Genomic DNA, 20501 nt, shown 5'->3' on the forward strand with positions numbered 1-20501 from the left:
ATGGTACGTGGCAAAAAAGATCTCTGGAAACGCACTGTGGATGACCGCAGTGGCTCCAGGTAGTATGGATGAACTCTACTCCGGTGGCGGGCGGTGCGATGGTAAAAACGAGACGTTGGTATCATCTCGAACAATTCCTCAGAGCACTCCCCATGGAACATACGGAACAAATATACAGTGTTGGCTGTTTTAAAAGTTCCGTGGGCCGAATTAAAAAAAAAATGAATTGGTCGCATACGTATTAAATATTCTTTATAATATTATGTATTCGGATTTGGGAAAAAATAAATACCAAAAGAAGATATTTTACTTTTTTTATTTGACAAAAAAAAATTAATTCACTTTTTCTCTTATTTCCACGTTCCTTACAGCGTACATACAATATAATTATAAAGTAATTTATGCTATCTAGAGATTTAATTATATTTATATTTTCTATATATTACAAAAAAAAAAAACTATTTACACAATTTATTATTTTTAAAACATCCCGTAACACCCTTTTTAGCATATTCATTCAAATAAAGTAATCTATTCACGTTTTCCGCTTCGACAGATTCATGATAAAAAGAAAAAGAAAAAAAGATAATTGGAACTAAAACATTTTAATTACATAGGCGGTAAGCTTGAATAGTTTACTTTACTTTACAAATAAAGATATTGCAATAAAATAGAATACATTTTGTTTGCAGATTATGCATCGTTTTTAAATTTAAAAAAAAAAAATGTGCAAAAGGAACTTTGCTATTTCGAACAGAGAACAAAAAAAAAAAAGGGTAACGTTGCTATTAATCGATTTTACTTATCGATAGTATTTTTGACAATTCAATGACCATTTTTTATTTAGAAATATTGATTGTGATCTAAAGTATTATACATTTTTGTTCAATACTCATATGAGAGATTTTAATATCATAGAAATATTGATTTGAGCTTCTTTTTTTTTACAATTGTCATAAAACTGATTGAGGCAAAGGGTATCATCGAATTTTAATTTATCAATTTTTCACAGTACCTGTAAATTTGGTTTAAAACTTTTAAAAATGATTTATCACAATAAACTTTTTTGTGCTTCCGTTTAAGATTTATAATTTATTTTTCTAAACGACATAATATAAATTAAAGCTTACAATTACATAAATGATTTCCTTCATAAATTAATTATGTTCATTGATAAAAAATTGCAGTGATTTAAAAAAAAAAGGTAATTCATATAAATTGCTGTAATAATGATATTTTTGCAACACTGTCTGTTAGGAAAATATGTAAAAACAGTCAATTGTTTTTGAAACATAATTCAGAGCTGGCAGTATTCAATTAAAGATATACGAACACATCCCGCATTCCGTGTCAATATTCAATACATAACATTTACAATTACATTATGAACAAATCTTATTTTTATTGTTTTAATTAATTATAAAAAAAATTTACAATGGTCTTTTAATGTTTAAATTATTTTTTCTTATTTCAAAAAAGTTGGTTGTGCCTTTTTCATTTACGAAAGGAGAACGGCGTCTCGGGGCGGCCATCTTGTTGAGGCGGCCATTTTGTTGAGCCGGCCATCTTTTATCATGGATTTTGCGTGTCCGCGATGTCATTTCACTTTGTCACTCGTTTCTGTGTCCGTAATGTGCTAAACTGCCGGCCATACCCTGCGAGTAAAGCCTGTTTTATTAATAAATATATCCGCTTTAAGTCCCGTTAAAGCTTTTAATATCTTAATTATTAAAACGGTGAATAAACAATAGGTTTTTTTTGTTGTTGTTATTCAATTATTATAACATGAATATAGTTTTAATGGAACGTTGTAAAATGAAATTAGATTTTAATGCTATTTAAATAGATCACAATTGAGACGAACTAAAGATTCTATTGTTTGAACACAATAAGTATTGAGAAACTGTTTTAATACTCACGTTAGAAGTCCAGGGTTCGCGTCCGTTTGATACCAGGAATACTGCGGTACGTATGGTGGGTGAGGCTGTGGGGCTCCCTGGTGATGGAGAGCGTGGGCATGCGCGCCCTTCATGTCCCAAGGACCAGGAGGCGCGCCCTACGACAATAGAAACAGGTGGTTAAATTTGATATCAATGAAGGCACTATCACTGTTGAACGCGAGCAAATTTCAAACTTGAGTCTCGTATCTGAAGGTGGCATTTCGTTTGTGAAGTCTTCGGTAATCACATAGCTTCAAGACAGCCGAAACCCGATCTAATTCAAAAATAGCGGTAAGAAACAGAGTGGCCCATGAGGGGATCGAACCCGCGACCTTCGCGTTATTAGCACGACGCTCTAACCAACTGAGCTAATGGGCCGCTGACGATTGACGCTAAAAATAATAATTTAATTTTAAAGACACGATAAAAACACAGACAAATCTTACGATAATACGTTTTATCTATTTTTATTTATTGATGGTTATAAATCGAGAATTGTTTGTGTGAAAGAACAAATTATTATATATATTTTTATTCGATATAATCCAGAAAGACGATGTTTGTAAACCTGTATCATTTGCACACGGCATTACAGTTGCAGTTTCCATTTGTGAGCTTTGTTAAGTGTAAGCTTTATTTGTATACATATTTTATTTGTAAGCTACAAGAGGCGTGACCCTTTTTATGGGTAAGACGCCCGGTGTACACGTAACAAGTGACGTCACAATATTAATCCCGGTATTGCATACCAATTTTTCTCAACTCATACCTACTTGACACGTGTTTATTTCCAGCCTTAAATAAATGCATAGCTCTATGTTAATTTGCATACAAAATTGAAGAAGCTTAAACATGAAAATATATATTATGTAAATAGATGATAATAATATTAAAAAAAACACGTGTGGCACTCGGGGATTGCCGCGGTAAAGCTATTGCAAAGCAATTTTTATCAACTTATGCAATTACAATTAGACAATAATAATTTAATATTAAAACAATAACAAAAATAAGACCACGCTATATTTATAAACATTAACAAAAGCAAAACATTGACTGTCCCCTTCACACTCATAAGCTAGACCGCGCGAGAGAGAGATGGGCAGACTTTTCATGATGCTCATGCAGTGCGACGTCACGCCGCGCGCTTATTCACAAACACTACACCAGCGCAACGTGTGAATGTGTTGAACGCGAGCTACATAGTAGGCTTAATGTCAGGTTATTTTCGTTTCGGAATTTCTTGATTCAGTCGCCGCGCTCAAAGCCCGCCATAAAAGCTATGCATTAGCTTAAAAATAAAGGCATAAATAGTTTTGCGATCATCATAAAAAGCCTGATTCAGTAAAAGTAATTTTAATTATATCTCGCGACAACCCGAAGCGAATTTTGTAAAAGCGTTTATTTTGGACAGCCCTAAAAAAATTTAATTAGAATATTGGTGTTCGTTACGTCACATCGAAATACTTTTTGTGGTAAATGCAATATTTTAGGGGTGGTGCTCACTGAAAATTGTTGCGTGTTAACATATAGTATACGTTTGATGTTCAAAGTTATTAGTAAGTGGACAGGCGTGGCCACATTCAATGCCTTTAGACGCATTACTTTAATGAATACGTAATTAATTTTATGGTGTAGTACTATGGAACTGCCAATGGGAGATGGGAGACTTTCACTCAATTTAGGCAAATGAGTACACGACATTGGTATTGTTTATTTATATTTTTCCCCAAAATTGTTTAATGTTTGCTACCTTGAGAGCTGAACTGAAGCTTATTCTATTCCTAGCCTGTTCTATACCAAGGCAATGTTCTTTTTTAAGTATGGCAATTGAATTTTTGCGATGTCATTGTTGCCATTGTCAACACAACCATATTCTGTTGTATGAAAAAAGGAAATGTAATGAAATGAGTTGAGATATAATATTGTTTAAGTAGCTGTGATTATTTACTGAGACTTCAGTAGATTTCATGGGAGCATCCATGTCCGACGGCTTTGTTCCACTTTCCACGGTTAATAAGCCAATAAGCCACTGTTATTACACTTTTGAAACTGCCGAAAAACTAAATTACCAAAAATTTACAATTCACGCTACTTGGCCCCTCGCATTCTCGCTAACCACCCTGTCTATTTCCGCCGTGAAGCAGTAATGCATTTCAGTTTGAAGGGTAGGGCAGCCGTTGTAACTATACCCATCTTGAGATATAAGTTCTAAGGTTTCTCCGGTTCTAAGGATTCCTTACGAAAAGATACAATTTAGGAAGAGCCAGAGTGAGAAAATAGACAGAGCGTCTTGTGAACCACTTGACCGTGGAGTGAGGAAAAGGATAAATTGAGCTAGGTCGTTTCTCTTATACGCATCATTCCGTATTACAAAATAAATTTGATTTAAGGATGATGATGAAAAATGAAGAAACAGATTACTACACAGCGCAAATGAAGTTTCACTTCTTTCACGAGTACCATTTTTTAATTTTATGTGTACATATCGACGCTTAAAAGGCAAACGTGACTAAGCGACAATAGCTGCTTTGTACATAAATGATAGGCAATAACCATATTCGATGCGCAAAAAATATAAATTTCTAGGTCTATTAAAATCATTTCAATCCTACAGCTACTAGCTAGATTCTGCTACAGCTAGATTCGTTAAAATAAATTTTGTTTTCAGTTATTTCAACTTTTAATTAGTCTACTGTAAAGTTCACGCATTGTCGCTTAAGCCTTGTTCGGACTAGGTGAGTATTTTAGTCGAGTACCGAGTAATTTAGTAGCTAAATGTGTCTGAGCACCAAAAATTTAGTCGAGTAGGTTTGTAAATAATTTAGTCAAGTCAATCCATTTTGTTCTATTTTTTCGGGCGAGCAGCGAGTAGTTTAGCCACTAAATTACTCGGTACTCTACTAAAATACTCACCTAGTCCGAACAAGGCTTTAGTCACGTTTGCCTTTCAAGCGTCGATATGTATACACATTTTACGGTATATACACACAAGTTAATTTTTTCTAATGAAATATGTACTCAACAAATGTTCACGATTGACTTCCACGGTGAAGGAATAACATCGTGCAATAAAAATCAAACCCGCAAAATTATAATTTGCGTAATCACTGGTGGTAGGACCTCTTGGGAGTCCGCACGGGTAGGTACCACCAACCCGCCTATTTCCGCCGTGAAGCAGTAATGCGTTTCGGTTCGAAGGGTGGGGTAGCCGTTGTAACTATACTGAGACCTTAGAACTTATATCTCGAGGTGGGTGGTGCATTTACGTTGTAGATGTCTATGGGCTCCAGTAACCACTTAACACCAGGTGGGCTGTGAGCTCGTCCATCCATCTAAGCAATAAAAAAAAAATATGTTATTCAGAACTATCCTTGTATTGGAGCTCAACTATTACGGAGGGTTCTTAGAAGCGACATTAATTTCTTTGATACAGCAAATTAGATTTGTAATCGATTATCCACGGTTCGATATTAAAACAACGATTGTCTATCGAATTACAACGATATTTTTATTTTTACATTACAATTTTTTGCTAAATGCCGTTCTCACTTATATCTATATATTACTAGCTGACCCGGCAAACGGTGTCTTGCCATATATAAGATTTCTAGAGAATTTCTAAAATACTAACTTATTGGAAGTGTATAAGGATGTGGAATATGAGTGAAAAAGGCCTGGAGCGCTGTGAACGATGAGGGAATGTTGTTTAAAAATAACAAAACACCAAACATTAATTGTTTTAATTTATTAAAAGTAATAATTATATATATAATTAATTCATTACATAATATTAATCTCTTAATGCTGCAGCGTGAACAATATTTTTTGTTACCCCGCTTAAATTGAATTGGCACATCTGTGGGTATAATAGGTATTCGTGGTATCAATATATTTTCACCTCGAAGCTTGCCATTTAAAATGGTGCCTTCGATAACTTTTTTCATTATTTTTTTAATGACTAATCGCGTACCGTTGCGTAGCCGTGGCGGGTTCAAATTACGAAGCAAAATAATTGGAGATCCAACCTTCAATTGTAAGTTATGTGGTGGCATGCCTGGCAAATCCAGTGAGTTCAAAAACTCTGTTGGAAAATTTACAGCTTCAGTGCCATCGCAAACTGTATCAATAGATCTATATGATACCAAGTCCCCTGGCAATAACTGTTGTATCTTCAGATTTAAAATGTCAACGTCCACATTTTTTGCAGCTAACATTGCTCTTTCTGCAAGCCACTCGAGATTTATGTAATTCGTGTGTACATCGGGAAATATTTGTTCAATGAGAGCATCTTGCGAATCAATGATAGTGCAGAAATCATTCGCTAATTTTATGTATCCAGTTTCAGCTATAGTGACTTTTCCATCATCGATATCTAATAGTTGTTTAGAGACTGTTTCAGCGGATGGATCTTGAAGCATTTGAACGCGCATATTTACTTTCAGCTGTACTATTTCAACATTACGCCACAATGTCGATGATTTTAAGCAGGCGTTGATTTCATCAGCGTATGTTGAACGTGGAATGACGGGAAGTGTTTGTCTGAAGTCACCTGAAAGGACTAACAGAGTGCCACCAAATAGTTTGTCGTTATTTTTAATATCTTTCAATATCCTGTTCAACGCCTCAAGCGAATGTTTGTGTGCCATGGTACATTCATATTTTCCACTCTAAACACCGCCATGTCACTGCCTTTATGGACATAATTGCAAATGTATTTGATGCTCTTCACAGAACTGCAAAACTCAACATTAATATGAGCATTGTATGTTTTGCTCAGCAGGGGCGAATATGGCACGACCCAACGATTGTCAATATCAATGTCTGTGTTGCTGATGTTTATAATAAATGATTGTCCGCCATTATCTGGATTCCTTCGACGATATATTGGATATCCGTCGACATTTGTGATTGTATCGTTAGTGAAATCTTCAGGGAATTTTTTTGTACTTTTTCCATCTGACATGCAAGGCGATGAACTAAAAATGTTTAACTACTACGCTTGAAGCATAAACACTAATAATAGCCGAAAACTGTAGAGGTAACATCCCTATTCCGTGCTGTTTACTGGGTCAGAAGTGACACCTGTAGACATCTGGCGGGGATAACTAATTAAATGACGATTGATCAGTTTTCGACCGGAGAGGAAAAATGATTAAATTACTAAAATGGCTATTAAAAAATAAGGGTTGATCGTAGAAGGGTGAAAATTGAGGATTGTATGTATTTTTGTATGTTGTATCATAAAAAAATAGAAATTAAAAATTTTGTCTAAAAATTAAAAAAAAAAAATTTGTGGTTGACTACCCCTAACATTTAGGGGGGTGAAAAATAGATGTTGGCCGATTCTCATAGATACCGGATAAGCACAAAAAATTTCATCAAAATCGGTCAAGCCGTTTCGGAGGAGTATGGCAACGAAAACTGTGACACGAGAATTTTATATATTAGATTAATACGTGAAGCAAAAACTTTGTATCCCTTTTTACGAAAATTGCGCGGACGGAGGAGTATGAAATTTTCCACACTTATAGAGAATATAGAGAAGAATTGTACAATGCTAATATTTTTTTTAAATAATGCATTAAAGATACATTAAATCAATAAAGAAAACATTACACACACTACATACCATATATTTGACGCACACACGCATGCATACTATTTATTGTCAAACTTTTGTTCTTGACGTCTGTTGTCAAATTGAGAATAGATTAAATATTGTTTGTCTTTGTTAATATTTTTTAAAGTGAAGTCTTGGCGAAATTTGTGATTATAGAAGTATAAAATACAATCATAATAGTGTACAAACTTACAATTCCAATTAATTATAGTCGAATTTCGACTACTACGGGACCTCTAGTATATTATTAATACGTGAAGCAAAAACTTTGTATCCCTTTTTACGAAAATTGCGCGGACGGATGAGTATGAAATTTTCCACACTCATAGAGAATATAGAGAAGAAGTGTACAATGCTAATATTTTTTTTTAAAGAATGCATTAAAGATACATTAAATCAATAAAGAAAACGTTACACACACTACCATGTATTTGACACACACACATATACTCTTCGTTTATTGTCAAACTCTGTGACTATAGAAGTATATAATATGTCTTTGTCATGTCAATTCTTTGACAATAGAATCATAATAGTGTACAAACATAAAATTTTAATTAATTATAGTCGAATTTCGACTACCGGGGATCACTGGTACAGTTTATTTTGGGTGTTTTACGCGTATCAGCGAAGGCTAGGGCAGTGATAAACGAAGATTGCGCTCACAATAACATCGCATGAAAAACAATCTTTCGATGACTTTAATAATCTATGTCTTGATGTTCAATAGCAGTGTTTATTGTTTAAATATTGTGCCTTTTGTCGATAAATAAGAAAAAAAAAATGCTCAAGTTACGTTCTCTATGATCCCTTCCGGATTTGTGTCGAATGTCATTCGATCCATAGATAAATATAAGAGTTGACATGCACCAATATTTTGATAGCTCTGTAATGATTTATCTAGACTAGTGGTCCCGCCGTAGTCGAAATTCGACTATGATTAATTTAAGTTATAAGTTTGAACATTATTAAAGTTCTATTGTCAAAGGCTATTCTACTTCTATTTATAATCACAGATTTTGCCAAGATTACACTATAAACAAATAATATTAAATATAAACAATATTAAACTATTCTCTATTCGACCACAGACTGAGCAATAACAAAATATTGACAATAAACATGGAGCATATATATTATTATGTATGTGTATGTATCAAATACATGATAGTGTGTGTAATGTTTTTGTTATTGATTTAATGTATTATTATTGCATATTTTTTAAAAAATATTAGCATTCTGCTCTCCTTCTATATATTATTTATAAGTGTGGGAAATTTCATACTCCTCTGTCCGGGAAATTTTCGTAAAAAGGTTTTCAAAGTTTTTGCTTCACGTATCAATATGTGGATTTGGTTTTCAAATATATTCCCTTTGTTAGTTTAGAATGTCCGTGGTAGCATTTACGAACTGCCCCCGGTTAATTCAAGCCATGAATTTTGCTGACAAAAGGTATGTTTTACCGACTGTTGTCTTACCTTTAACATCCAGGGCATCGGTCGTCTTGCTCCGTCCACGCTTGGGGAGCCCTCAATGTCCTCCGTTTGAGCGAAATAACCCTCCTACGGCAAAAAACCTACTTCAGCACACACCTTTCATAGGGACCAACTTGTTTTGCTACTAATATTCAGCGAATTATATTGCTTAATTTTGAAATTTACAAGTACGCTAATGTTGTAAATATGGAGTCGATAGGGAATCTTTGCTGGCGTAAGGTACAGATGTCTTCACGCGGCGTTTTAACCCACAGACACAGCCCACTGAGTTTCTCGCCGGATCTTTTGAGTGGGTCGCGTTTCCGATCCGATGGTAGGTAGATTCTGCGAAGCACTGCTAGGGCCAGTGTTAGTAGCGCCTCCGGTTTGAGCCTCGAGAGCTCACCTACACGCTAGGGTAACACTGATATAGCCCCTCAAGGCTATCAGCATAGGTATGAGAAAAAAAAAGCGCGGTCATACATTTTTAATTGTATTCCGTTGCGTGCTAAAATCTACCTTATATTTTACAATACATAGTTGTTTTTTAATGATATCGATAAGCAGTTAACAGGAAATTTAAGAAAGTGAAATAGACAACCTGGCTGAGACTAGACAAGTGGCATAGCTGACGATTACAATGCGATAAGAATAACAAACTCCTTAACGAAAATTTCTGTATTAATGATTTTTTATTTGAGCGGTAATAGCGGAGTTAAAGTCAAGTTGAACGCTGATCGATGACTTTTCTGTTACTTAGACGTGCGGACGCGCTCATCTGATATCAAGTCGTTAACGGAGTCCATAAATGACCGCCCTGCCTATTTCTGCCGTGCAGCAGTATTGCGCTTCGATTTGAAGTGTGGGGCAGCCGTTGTAACTATACTGAGACCTTAGAACTTATATCTCAAGGTGGGTGGCGCATTTACGGTTGTAGATGTCTATGGGCTCCAGTAACTACTTAACACCAGGTGGGCTGTGAGCTCGTCCACCCATCTAAGCAATAAAAAAAAACCTAAACATCGTAATCCAGCTTGAGCCGGAAGCTCTAAGTCTCAGCTATATAGTACAAAGACTGCCCTACCCTTCGAATCGGAATGCGTTAGGAAGTAGGCAGTGTGGTGGTATCTATCCATGCTCACACGACCCCCTACCACCAGTGTCGGTATGATCTGATGTGTTTGCATTATTTTCGCGTTACATTAAGTTTCGTCATAAACAAAAGCTACATTCATTATTATACATAAGTATTCTAATGCTAAACAATGTGATAATTTACTAAGTCCCAAACGATCCTAAAGGACAATGTCGAAGGACAATTCGCAGTTTTAGAATTCAAGTGACTTAACTTAAAATTTTAAGACAATGTGTTATACTTTGAACGGCCTATGAAGATGTATTCTATAAGTTGGTTATTATTAAATAGTCTCCTTTAATAGACAAACTATCTCCATAGACAAACAAAAAAAAGTGTGAATTCTTCAATTCACAATGGCGCTTACCAAAAGATAAGAATTTTGAATTAAGCCACATAAATTTTAAAGGTGCGAATTGTTTGCCTAACCCCAAACATTACAAATGGTACAAATGTTTTTCGCTTATGTTAGGGTAGCTTATTACCGTTTTGAAAATGAAATGATTAAAATAGTGTTCATCCGTGAGCGTTCATTAGTCTAATTTTACTATATATGTATATGTACGTTGACTTAATTTCGGGGAATCTTCAAACAGATAATTGGGTATCTCTTTGGTGTTGTGACCGGTCACTGAATAGCGGATCCCGGTTTTGAAACCCGATATGGATTGGATATGGGTATTTTTTTAATTTTTTTGTTCAGGATTCATGGCTATTGATGTTTTACTTTTTGTTATCGTGTAGGGTGATCGCAATACAAGACGAAATTCTAGTTTGGGATAGTTGTATAAAGAAAGTTATGAAAATTCTGGTAATGCTACTCGGTCGATTAAGTCTTTCTTATTTCTACAGCGAATTAGACGTAGTTTTGGATTTTAAAGCAATTGAAACTTCGATTATAGCAGTTGCATCTTCGACTAATACATTTGCAACTGTGACTAATAAAATTACAACTTCGACTAATACATTTGCAACTGTGACTAATAAAATTACAACTTCTACTAATACATTTGCAACTGTGACTAATAAAGTTACAACTTCGACTAATACATTTGTAGCTGTGACTAATAAAATTACAACTTCGACTAATACATTTGCAGCCTCGACTTCATGTTTGAAGGTGGCATTCACGTTCTGATGCCTAGGGGCAGCAGTAACTACTCATGAATAGGCGGACCGTGAGTTCTGTCACCCATAAATTTCAATTAAAAAAAAAGCATAACAAATATATTGAGTTGCTAGTAAATTAACTCACATATCCCACTCGGGGGTCCCATGATTGCTGGTGAGGGGGTTTGACGTCGCACGAGCTCCCATCAGGGGAGCGTCCCGCAGTCGGCTGTAACAATACCACGATTTGAGTCCTTAAATCACCTAACATATCCTAATAATAACATTATGGTTTCTCTAATAAAAGCGATTGTTTGGATGTTTTTTTTAATTATGTAATCTGTACAGTCGTTGAAGCTTGAAACAAGATTTTTGGTATAGAGCTATTAATCTTCAAAAGGCGACGCCCAAGTAATTTCAGTCTATATCTATCTATATATATAAAAATGAATTGCTGTTCGTTAGTCTCGCTAAAACTCGAGAACGGCTGGACCGATTTGGCTAATTTTGGTCTTGAATTATTTGTGGAAGTCCAGGTAAGGTTTAAAAGGTAGATAAATATAAAAATGCTCGGAATTAAATAAAAACAAATAATTTTGTTTTTCCTTTAATGTGTCTTTTATTTATCGATTGAGGCACTACGAAGTCTGCCGGGTCAGCTAGTATTTAATGAATGTGGTTTAATTTATCTAACAAAAAACATCGACATGTTTACTCTATGTAAGATAATGAAGTGTTTCTTACATATCCGACCTTTACGTCCCAAGAAGCTTGAGGGGGCTGCTTAACGTCCCAATGGGTACCAGTGGGGGACAGTCCGGGGGATAGTTCCGACACGGGTGTCGAACTGGGTGTGGGCGAGTGAGCCTGTGTCGGTCCTCCGCTTTGGTACGCTGAAGGTGAATGCTGGGAGCCACTGGAACTTCCTCCACCACCTGTTATAAAAAAAAAAATTAAACTGTTATATTAACCTTAAATTTCATTGTCTTTGAGTTTATTGACCATCGAATAGCAGTTGGTTACCGTTGCCGAGGCAAAATGCCAAAAACACAGCTAAAAATTTTTTTTTTCTGCCTATGCTTAGAGCCTTGAGAGGCTATTTCAGCTTCTCCTTGACGTGTAGGTGAGCTCACGGGGCTCAAACGGGGAGTGTTGCTAACACTGGCCCTAGCAAAAGTAATGCTACGCAGAATCTACCACCGGATCGGAAACGCGACCCACTGAGAAGATCCGGCGCGAAACTCAGTGGGCTTTGTAAAATACTTAAGCTCTTCTCTAGAACCTCAATTACTACTTCTCAAACCAGGTCTGCGACTAACCATGTAAGAGCTGGTTGTTGCTTGGTGGGCTTCCGGGTGGGAGACCCAGGCTGGGCGGGGGAGCTCCGACTTGGGCTGCCTTCATCATCTTCTTGTATTTGCTCCGACGATTTTGGAACCATATCTTCACCTGACAAATAAAAATAGTGATGTTAAACGCTGTTCCAGACAAAATCGATTTATAAATGTTGCTCTGTATGCTGTCAAATACACGGTAGTGTGAGTAATGTTTTTTTTATTGATTGAATCTGTTATTTACGCATGATAAAAAAAAAATTGCATTCTGCACTCCTTCTTTATATTCTCTATAAGTTTGGGAAATTTCATAATGTTCCGTTCGCGCAATTTTCATAAAATGGGATCAAAAGTTTTTGCTTCACGTATTAATATATAGATAATTACAGTTTTAGTTTTTATTTCTTTATTGCTTGGACCTTTTTTGAGTCCACGCGGGTAGGTACCACCACCCCGACTATTTCTGCCGTGAAGCACTAATGCGTTTCGGTTTGAATGGTGGGGCAGCCGTTGTAACTATACTTAAGACCTTAGAACTTATATCTCAAGGTGATTGGCGCATTTACGTTGTAGATGTCTATGGGCTCCAGTAGCCACTTAACACCAGGTGGGCTGTGAGCTCGTCCACCCATCTAAGCAATAAAAAAAAAATCGACAAAGACTCCAATTGATATTTCTGAAATCAACATTTAAGTATATTTAAGACGATTTTATTAGTTTGGCATGTGTGTTTGTATGTAGCGGATTCTTATTTTTAGAGACTTCATGCAGACGTCCCATTAACTTGACAATTCGTGTACGCGTCAAGGACCGATGATTATACAATCGCTTTATAACTTTTTTTATTGCTTAGATGGGTGGACGAGCTCACAGCCCACCTGGGGTCAAGTGGTTACTGGAGCCCATAGACATCTACGACGTAAATGCGCCACCCACCTTGAGATATAAGTTCTAAAGTCTCAAGTATAGTTACAGCGGTTGCCCCACCCTTCAAACCGAAACGCATTACTACTTCTCGGCAGAAATAGGCAGGGTGGTGGTACCTACCCGCGCGGACTCTCAAGAGGGCCTACCACCAGTAAACCCGTTTGCCTAATGTATAATGTGTGACCCCGTTTGCCTAATTTAATGACGCGTTAACCATAGATCATACAAGGTAACCGTAAATGGCAATACGCATTGTGATTGGTATATAATTGGACGTGATTAGACCGACTGAAAAGAAAAAAGTCCAGAGTCTTTGAACAGGTGTAGTAGAAGTTGACTACATACTGCAGTCGCAATACTCAGAAGCCCTGTAGTCAATTTGTTAATTCATCTTCGATACCTAAGGGCGTATATAGAATATAAGCGGGTGTACACGGGGGGTAGCGTGCGCGTAGGCGGGGCCAGTGCGGGGCGCGCTACCGTTAGTGTACTGTTACACGCGCTAGTGATGCGACACAACGATAAATTATTTTATATCGAAAAACCAATTCCGATAATGTATTTCATAAAAAAAAAAAACGGTACGCATGCAACTTGGCGCACGTGAATGAAGTGAAACTTCTTTTCCGATGTGTCGTATTGTGATTTTCTTCATTTTTCATTCTTAAATCAGATTGCTCTTGTAATAGGGAATGCTGTGTATAAGTGATGCGACATCTTCAACACGTATATTATATATATTCTAAATTATAGATAGAAAAATAAATGTGTGTATTTTTTAAATACTTCTTTAAAATATTTGACGTTACTCGTTGCTAACGCTGGCCTGTAACAGGTATACTACGCGCATGCGTTCGTGTGCCACGCTCACTCTCACTCTGTCTCTTTCTATCCCCCCTCCCCAGAATCGTTAAACGTTTAACGCAACCTTGTTGGAAGTCGCATCAGAAGTCTCACTTCAAAAAAAGGGATTCTCATTTCGAAGCTGATATTACGGAGCAGCATATGAGTGCTAATTAAAATTAAATCCGTTCAAATGTAATATCAGGATTCTTAACGATAATATATCCGTCAATTTATATTATACGGAGTTTAAGTTAACGCAGTTTAAGACTAATTACGGCGCACGTCGATGCGAACGGAAAGATCGAGACTTGTCTGGTCTCGCATGACAACTGACATTATTGATAACCGATCGATTTGTGCCGTGGCAACTAGCTATAAAAGCATAACCTGTTCTATGTCATAAGGTTTGCCGAGCAAAAAACAGCTCGTGGCGTTTCGTTATGATTTTGTTTACGCTTTTTTTTTCTTTACTGGTGATAGGACCTCTTGTGAGTCCGCGCGGGTGGGTACCACCACCCTGCCTATTTCGGCCGTGAAGCAGTAATGCGTTTCGGTTTGAAGGGGGGGGCAGCCGTTGTAACTATACTTGAGAACTTAGAACTTATATCTCAAGGTGGGTGGCGCATTTACGTTGTAGATGTCCATGGGCTCCAGTAACCACTTTACACCAGGTGGGCTGTGAGCTCGTCCATCCAACAAAGCAGTAAAAAAAAAAATTTTTTTTAACAATGTTCATTGTCATGTAAATATGCTTTAAGTCGACGATTGTGTTGAAGTTTGATAAGCTCTTTAATATACTTTGTGAGCTTTACGGCTTTATTCCCGACTTACGTTGTTATGTTTATGTGTGTGAGCTTTTTTCTTCTTCTTAACACTTCATCATCATTTTCTTTCGGGTTTGTTTGTAAGAAGAGCTTTTTCTTGAGAGAAAAGAGTAATTAAAGAATTGTCATATTGCTTAGGATTAAATTAGGTTTCGTAAATTTCTCATTTTTAGTGAAATAGTGGTAGTTTTGGTAATGGGTTTAGATAGTAAAATAAGTAACATATTTCAAGACAAAATAAATATTTACAAAATCATAACAAAAATTCGTATTGCCAATACGAAGTAATGATTCTTTCACATTTAAGATGTAGCTTATAATGTTATTCTAATGCCAGAAATCAGGTTATAGACAAAATGGAAGTTGGTAGCCGCATAGAATCACGCGATCCCTGATCTCCTTAATATATATTATACCTTTGCGTTCAGATCGCTACCTATAACTCCCTATTGATTCTTGTCAGCAACAAGGCTATATTTCTTTCAGGGGCAGGATGATAGGAGCCAATATTACTACGTCACGGAAAAGAGAAGCCACACATTGAGTTCTGCGACCAGCCTATCAAGTTCCAAGATCGTCTGCGTTTACGATATTAAGAGAAGCAAAAATATCGATATCGATGTTCCAAAATATTTGCCCCATCTCTTCGGTTCTAACGTTTCACCCCACCCCGATTAGTAAGGTCATAAAGGCACGTACAACTTAACCCCGTTGAACGAAAGTAGTTTTATTGGTATTTTATTCTGTTAACCCTTTTAAATATGGTTTTGTTTCTTTATTTCGTTTTGGGATCAGGTTTCCGTGCTCAGTTTCGCCTTCGTCATCTAGTGATCCGGATTCAGCTATGAGACAAGAGAAGATTTTCGCAAACTGAAAAATATTTCCATATCGAATTTCATCGGAATTGCTTCAATGGCTTGGATGTGACAACAATTTTGTTTTTTTTATTGCCCTTTTAGGCAAACGAGCATACAGCCCACCTGATGGAGAGTGGTTACCGTCGCCCATGGACTTCAGCAATGCCAGGGGCAGAGCCAAGCCGATGCCTACCGCTAAGTTCATTTTTAAATAACCGATACGATTAGCTATGCTCTTTTACTGATGGTAGGGAGTCTTGTGAGTCCGCACGGGTAGGTACCACCGCCCTGCCTATTTCTGCCGTGAAGCAGTAATGCGTTTCGGTTTGAAGGGTGGGGAAGCCGTTGTAACTATACTGAGTCCTTAGAACTTATATCTCAAGGTGGGTAGCGCATTTACGTTGTAGATATCTATGGGCTCCGGTAACCACTTAAGACCAGGTGGGCTGTGAGCTCGTCCACCCTTACTGTAAAACTGAGACTTAGAACTCAGACTTCAGATCTTGATTTATTCAACCAATGAGAAGTGAAAGAATACATGTAGATGTCAACATTAAACATTATGTTTTTTTTAGAATGGATAATCGAGCTCACGTCCCTTCGAGTTATAAGTGGGTCTTATAGCCGAAAAGTCATTCATAATGACTATTTTTTTCTACGTGACGGAGTAAAGCATTTTTTCTTGAGCGCCATACTGAATTTTTAAAAGAATTGTAACGAAATCTTTTTTTCTTTCGGATATTACCTAAACGTTTTGTCACAATTTTTTCCGAAGGAAATTAAAGTTTTTTTATAAGTAAAAGTAATTATGATTAGTATCGGGTGGGTACTAAAGACACCTCACAAATGCGGAGATAAGTGAAATGAGGATCTGTATTGGAATGTCAGCTGTAATGTCATTGTATAAGATAGTATCTATATATTAATACGTGAAGCAAAAACTTTGTATCCCTTTTTACGAAAATTGCACGGACGGAGAAGTATGTAATTATCCACACTTATAGAGAATATAGAGAAGAAGTGCACAATGCTAATATTTGTTTAAATAATGCATAAAAGATACATTAAATCAATAAAGAAAACATTACACACACTACATACCATGTATTTGACGCACGCACGCATGCATACTATTTATTGTCAAACTTTTGTTCTTGACGTCTGTTGTCAAATTGAGATTAAATATGGTTTGCCTTTGTTAATATTTTTTATAGTGTAGTCTTGGCGAAATTTGTGATAATAGAAGTATAAAATACAATCATAACAGTGTACAAACTTACAATTCCAGTTAATTATAGTCGAATTTCGACTACTGCGGGACCTCTAGTTTTAATTAATGCATCTAATTCTAAACCCACAAAAGTCGCCGTCATGTCTAAAGATCTGCAGCTAATATGGATTTTTTTGTTATTGTCACAAAAAATTACTATAATAATATAGTAGTGTTAGTCATTGTTTGTATGTACATATGTATATATGTATGTATATTATGACAAAGTTCTTGTTAGATAAAGTTCGGTGATTTGGATAATACATTGCTTTGTTAGGAGGAAAAATATTTTTGTATAGCACACGGGTCAACACGATGTTAAGTGGTTATAGGAGCCCATGGACATACTAATTATGTTTGTTATTAATTTTAAAACTCTGTTATATATAGCATGTTTGTGTCTGTCTTGGAAATTTACGTATTTCAATTTTTCGTTAATAATATATTAATATTTTATGTCGATGTTTTAGTAAGTTAATTTTCCGTTTCATTAACTACCATTTAAATAGCCACGACTCACTTGATGTTAACAACAACGTTTGAATGAGGAAATATAATTTTATCACTAAAAACAGTGGGTGTTCATTCTGGATTCGGATGGTCCATTCCAAAATCTGGATAAGATAGCGATCTATGGTAAAAGTGATATAGTCAGGTCATTTAATAGAAATATTACTAGCATTTTATCTAGAGCTTTCGTTATAGAACACAGAAAACCGAAGTCGCTTCAGGACTTTCGAATTCGCCCTAACGGGGTTTTTTTTTTTTTTTTAATTGCTAGATGATTGGACGAGCTCACACTCACCTGGTGCTAAGTGGTTACTGGAGCCCATAGACATTTACGACGTAAATGCGCCACCCACCTTGAGATATAAGTTCTAAGGTCTCAAGTATAGTTATAACGGCTGCCCCACCCTTCAAACCGAAACGCATTATTGCTTCACGGCAGCAATAGGCGGGGTGGTGGTACCCACCCGCGCGGACTCACAAGAGGTTCTGCCACCAGTAGGATCAGAATACCGGAGATTCGGAAGGGCATATCTGTTGAGGATATGGTATCTCTACATTCTGTATACACTATATACAAAGCGGTTAAATTTTTTGTTTGTTACCTGTCAAGAATTCATTGACCCCAAACAACAGAAGCATTGAAAAGCAACGTCATTGGAACATGACTCTAGTTCGAAATGCAACTTTTTTTGTTTTTTTTTTTTTTTTTGTGTGTGTGTGTGATATAATGAAACCGCTTGAAGTCCTAAGCGGTCACCATTTCGTCAGGACGACGGTATGCAGTAAATCCAAGCATACCTATAAAATGGCGACGCACGGCGGCGACCACAAAGAGATGTCCGACGTGGGCCGCATAGCACCGAGAAACTTGGTGCCCTCGCGTATACAACTATTCCGCCACTTCCATGGACCGGTTTATGCAATATGTCAGGTGCTATATTCCGTTCGTCAACGGATTTAGTTATTTAAGCCTATTGAGACTTAGATTCGATGATTTTAATAACAACAACTACAGTGTATAAATAAAATACGGGCTTGTAAAATGAATATTCGCGTTTATTCTAAATTTTTTTTAATTTGATTACAACTTGTCATGCATGGGGCTAGAAAGCTGGAACGGAAGAGAGGGTTGCCAAGAACAAATCTTAAAATTAGCAACTTAGTTAGGACTTAGGTGTTACCATTACAATATTACAATAAAATTCTAATGTTCATATTTTGATTGAGCATACAGTATTAACAAACATAATTAAACAGCGAAGCTTAAATGAGCATTCTTGTCGCTAGTCGATCGGATATTACAGCAAAGTAATTAAATAATAAATAAATATAAATATTAACTAACAATCACGTCACGTTAACTGGTCCCGTGATAAGTTCGTAAATAACTTGTGTTACAGGTACAAGATAACGGAAATAAATGTGAGATTTTTATTATACACATACATATATTTAATATACATCCATAACCCTGGAAAATACATATATATTTATCATAGAAATATCTCCCCTTGGCGGGATTCGAACCCGCGACCCCCCTGTGTAGTGACCATGTCACTTACCACTACACCAGACGGCCGTTAAATTTTATTAATTGCAATTACAATTTCAATTTACTGTCGAATCATAAACGTTATTATTTACAGGCGTTATAGAACTTCTGAAGCTTCGCATGCTTTACACTTTTACAGTATCCGTGGGTCACGAATGTGATCTTGTTCGTAATTATTTGATGTTATAAATAAACACGAGATTAATTCGTAATAATAGTTTTAATTATTTGCATTTACGACACGAAAAGATGTACATATTAAAAATAAATTGTTACAGTGTATTGATGAATTGAAAAGTATTAAAATAAATACATTACTAATAGTGTATTAGTAAGGATCCTATAGACATAGCCCACTGAGTTTCTCGCCGAATCTTCTCAGTGGGTCGCGCTTCCGATCCGGTGGTACATTCTGCGAAGCATTGCTTTTGCTAGGGCCAGTGTCAGCAATACTCCCGGTTTGAGCCCTGTGAGCTCACCTACACCTCAAGGAGAAGCTGAAATAGCCTCTCGAGGCTATCAGCATAGGTACAAAAAAAGAAGTAAAGATTAAAAACAATATATAATACGTTAATTTTAAATAGCAACAAGGTATAAATGGGAATATTTAGAGAGTATTGAGTGTGAGAAAGGTATTAATTAAATTGAAAAAAAAAAAGGTATTATTAGCCTTACAGTTCTTCTGAATTTCCAGGTACAAGCTGTCAATGTTAATCCTGTTAATCCTTTGCCCGATGCACTTTTAAACAGTAAGGTATATGAAGAGGACGTATTATAAAAACGTTTTAGTCATTTAAAAGTTAATTACGTGGAATGAATGATAGAATTACAAACTTAACAATGCTTTAGTACAGTAAATCAATCAGATATTAATTGACGAAACGATATGAAAAAAAATAATCTTAATAATAAAACCGAAAAGCGAAACGCTAAATATAATAAATTGTAACGCGAAAACGACTCAATTCGAGTACTCAAAGAAGATATACGAGCGATTAATTAAAATTAAATGAATATTAATGCGTTGCTCGGTGTTGCATGAAGCCGACCAAAAAACAGTAGCGGCTTCGAGCCGCATGCCACTGTCCGCACACTGAA

The 20501-nt window shown here is 36.2% G+C and overlaps 2 protein-coding genes and 1 non-coding gene across 8 annotated transcripts in view; all 3 read right to left on the reverse strand.

Moving 5' to 3' along the window:
- Positions 1-300: 300 nt before the first annotated feature.
- The window catches only part of LOC101736212 (homeotic protein distal-less), a 157578-nt gene continuing 137377 nt past the window's right edge, over positions 301-20501 (reverse strand). The window contains exons 4-9 of one of the 6 annotated variants that reach the window (XM_038015269.2): positions 12603-12732; positions 12037-12218; positions 11429-11512; positions 9042-9125; positions 1920-2056; positions 301-1668 (exon numbers count right to left, since the gene is read on the reverse strand). In XM_038015269.2, the coding sequence (XP_037871197.1) occupies positions 1611-1668; positions 1920-2056; positions 9042-9125; positions 11429-11512; positions 12037-12218; positions 12603-12732 (675 nt within the window). In that variant the 3' untranslated portion in view covers positions 301-1610. Of the gene's footprint in view, positions 1669-1919; positions 2057-9041; positions 9126-11428; positions 11513-12027; positions 12219-12602; positions 12733-20501 lie in introns of all 6 variants that reach the window. The other 5 variants (XM_038015259.2, XM_038015270.2, XM_038015278.2 and 2 more) reach the window with 5 other exon arrangements.
- On the reverse strand, positions 2245-2318 carry TRNAI-AAU (transfer RNA isoleucine (anticodon AAU)). The gene has a single exon. It is a non-coding gene; the product is annotated as a tRNA-Ile (tRNA).
- On the reverse strand, positions 5674-7246 carry LOC134200377 (ATP-dependent DNA helicase pif1-like). Its single transcript, XM_062673178.1, has 2 exons — positions 5798-7246; positions 5674-5747 (listed from the first exon to the last, which is right to left on the reverse strand). The coding sequence occupies exons 1-2, from the start codon at positions 6587-6589 to the stop codon at positions 5742-5744; spliced, it is 798 nt and encodes a 265-aa protein (XP_062529162.1). The 5' UTR covers positions 6590-7246; the 3' UTR covers positions 5674-5741.

The sequence above is a fragment of the Bombyx mori genome, chromosome 2, assembly GCF_030269925.1.
Source record: "Bombyx mori chromosome 2, ASM3026992v2".
Lineage (NCBI taxonomy): Eukaryota > Metazoa > Arthropoda > Insecta > Lepidoptera > Bombycidae > Bombyx > Bombyx mori.

Bases quoted from the DNA above. Each gene is read 5' to 3' on its own strand.
- LOC134200377 (XM_062673178.1), bottom strand. From the start codon at position 6,589: ATGGCACACAAACATTCGCTTGAGGCGTTGAACAGGATATTGAAAGAT.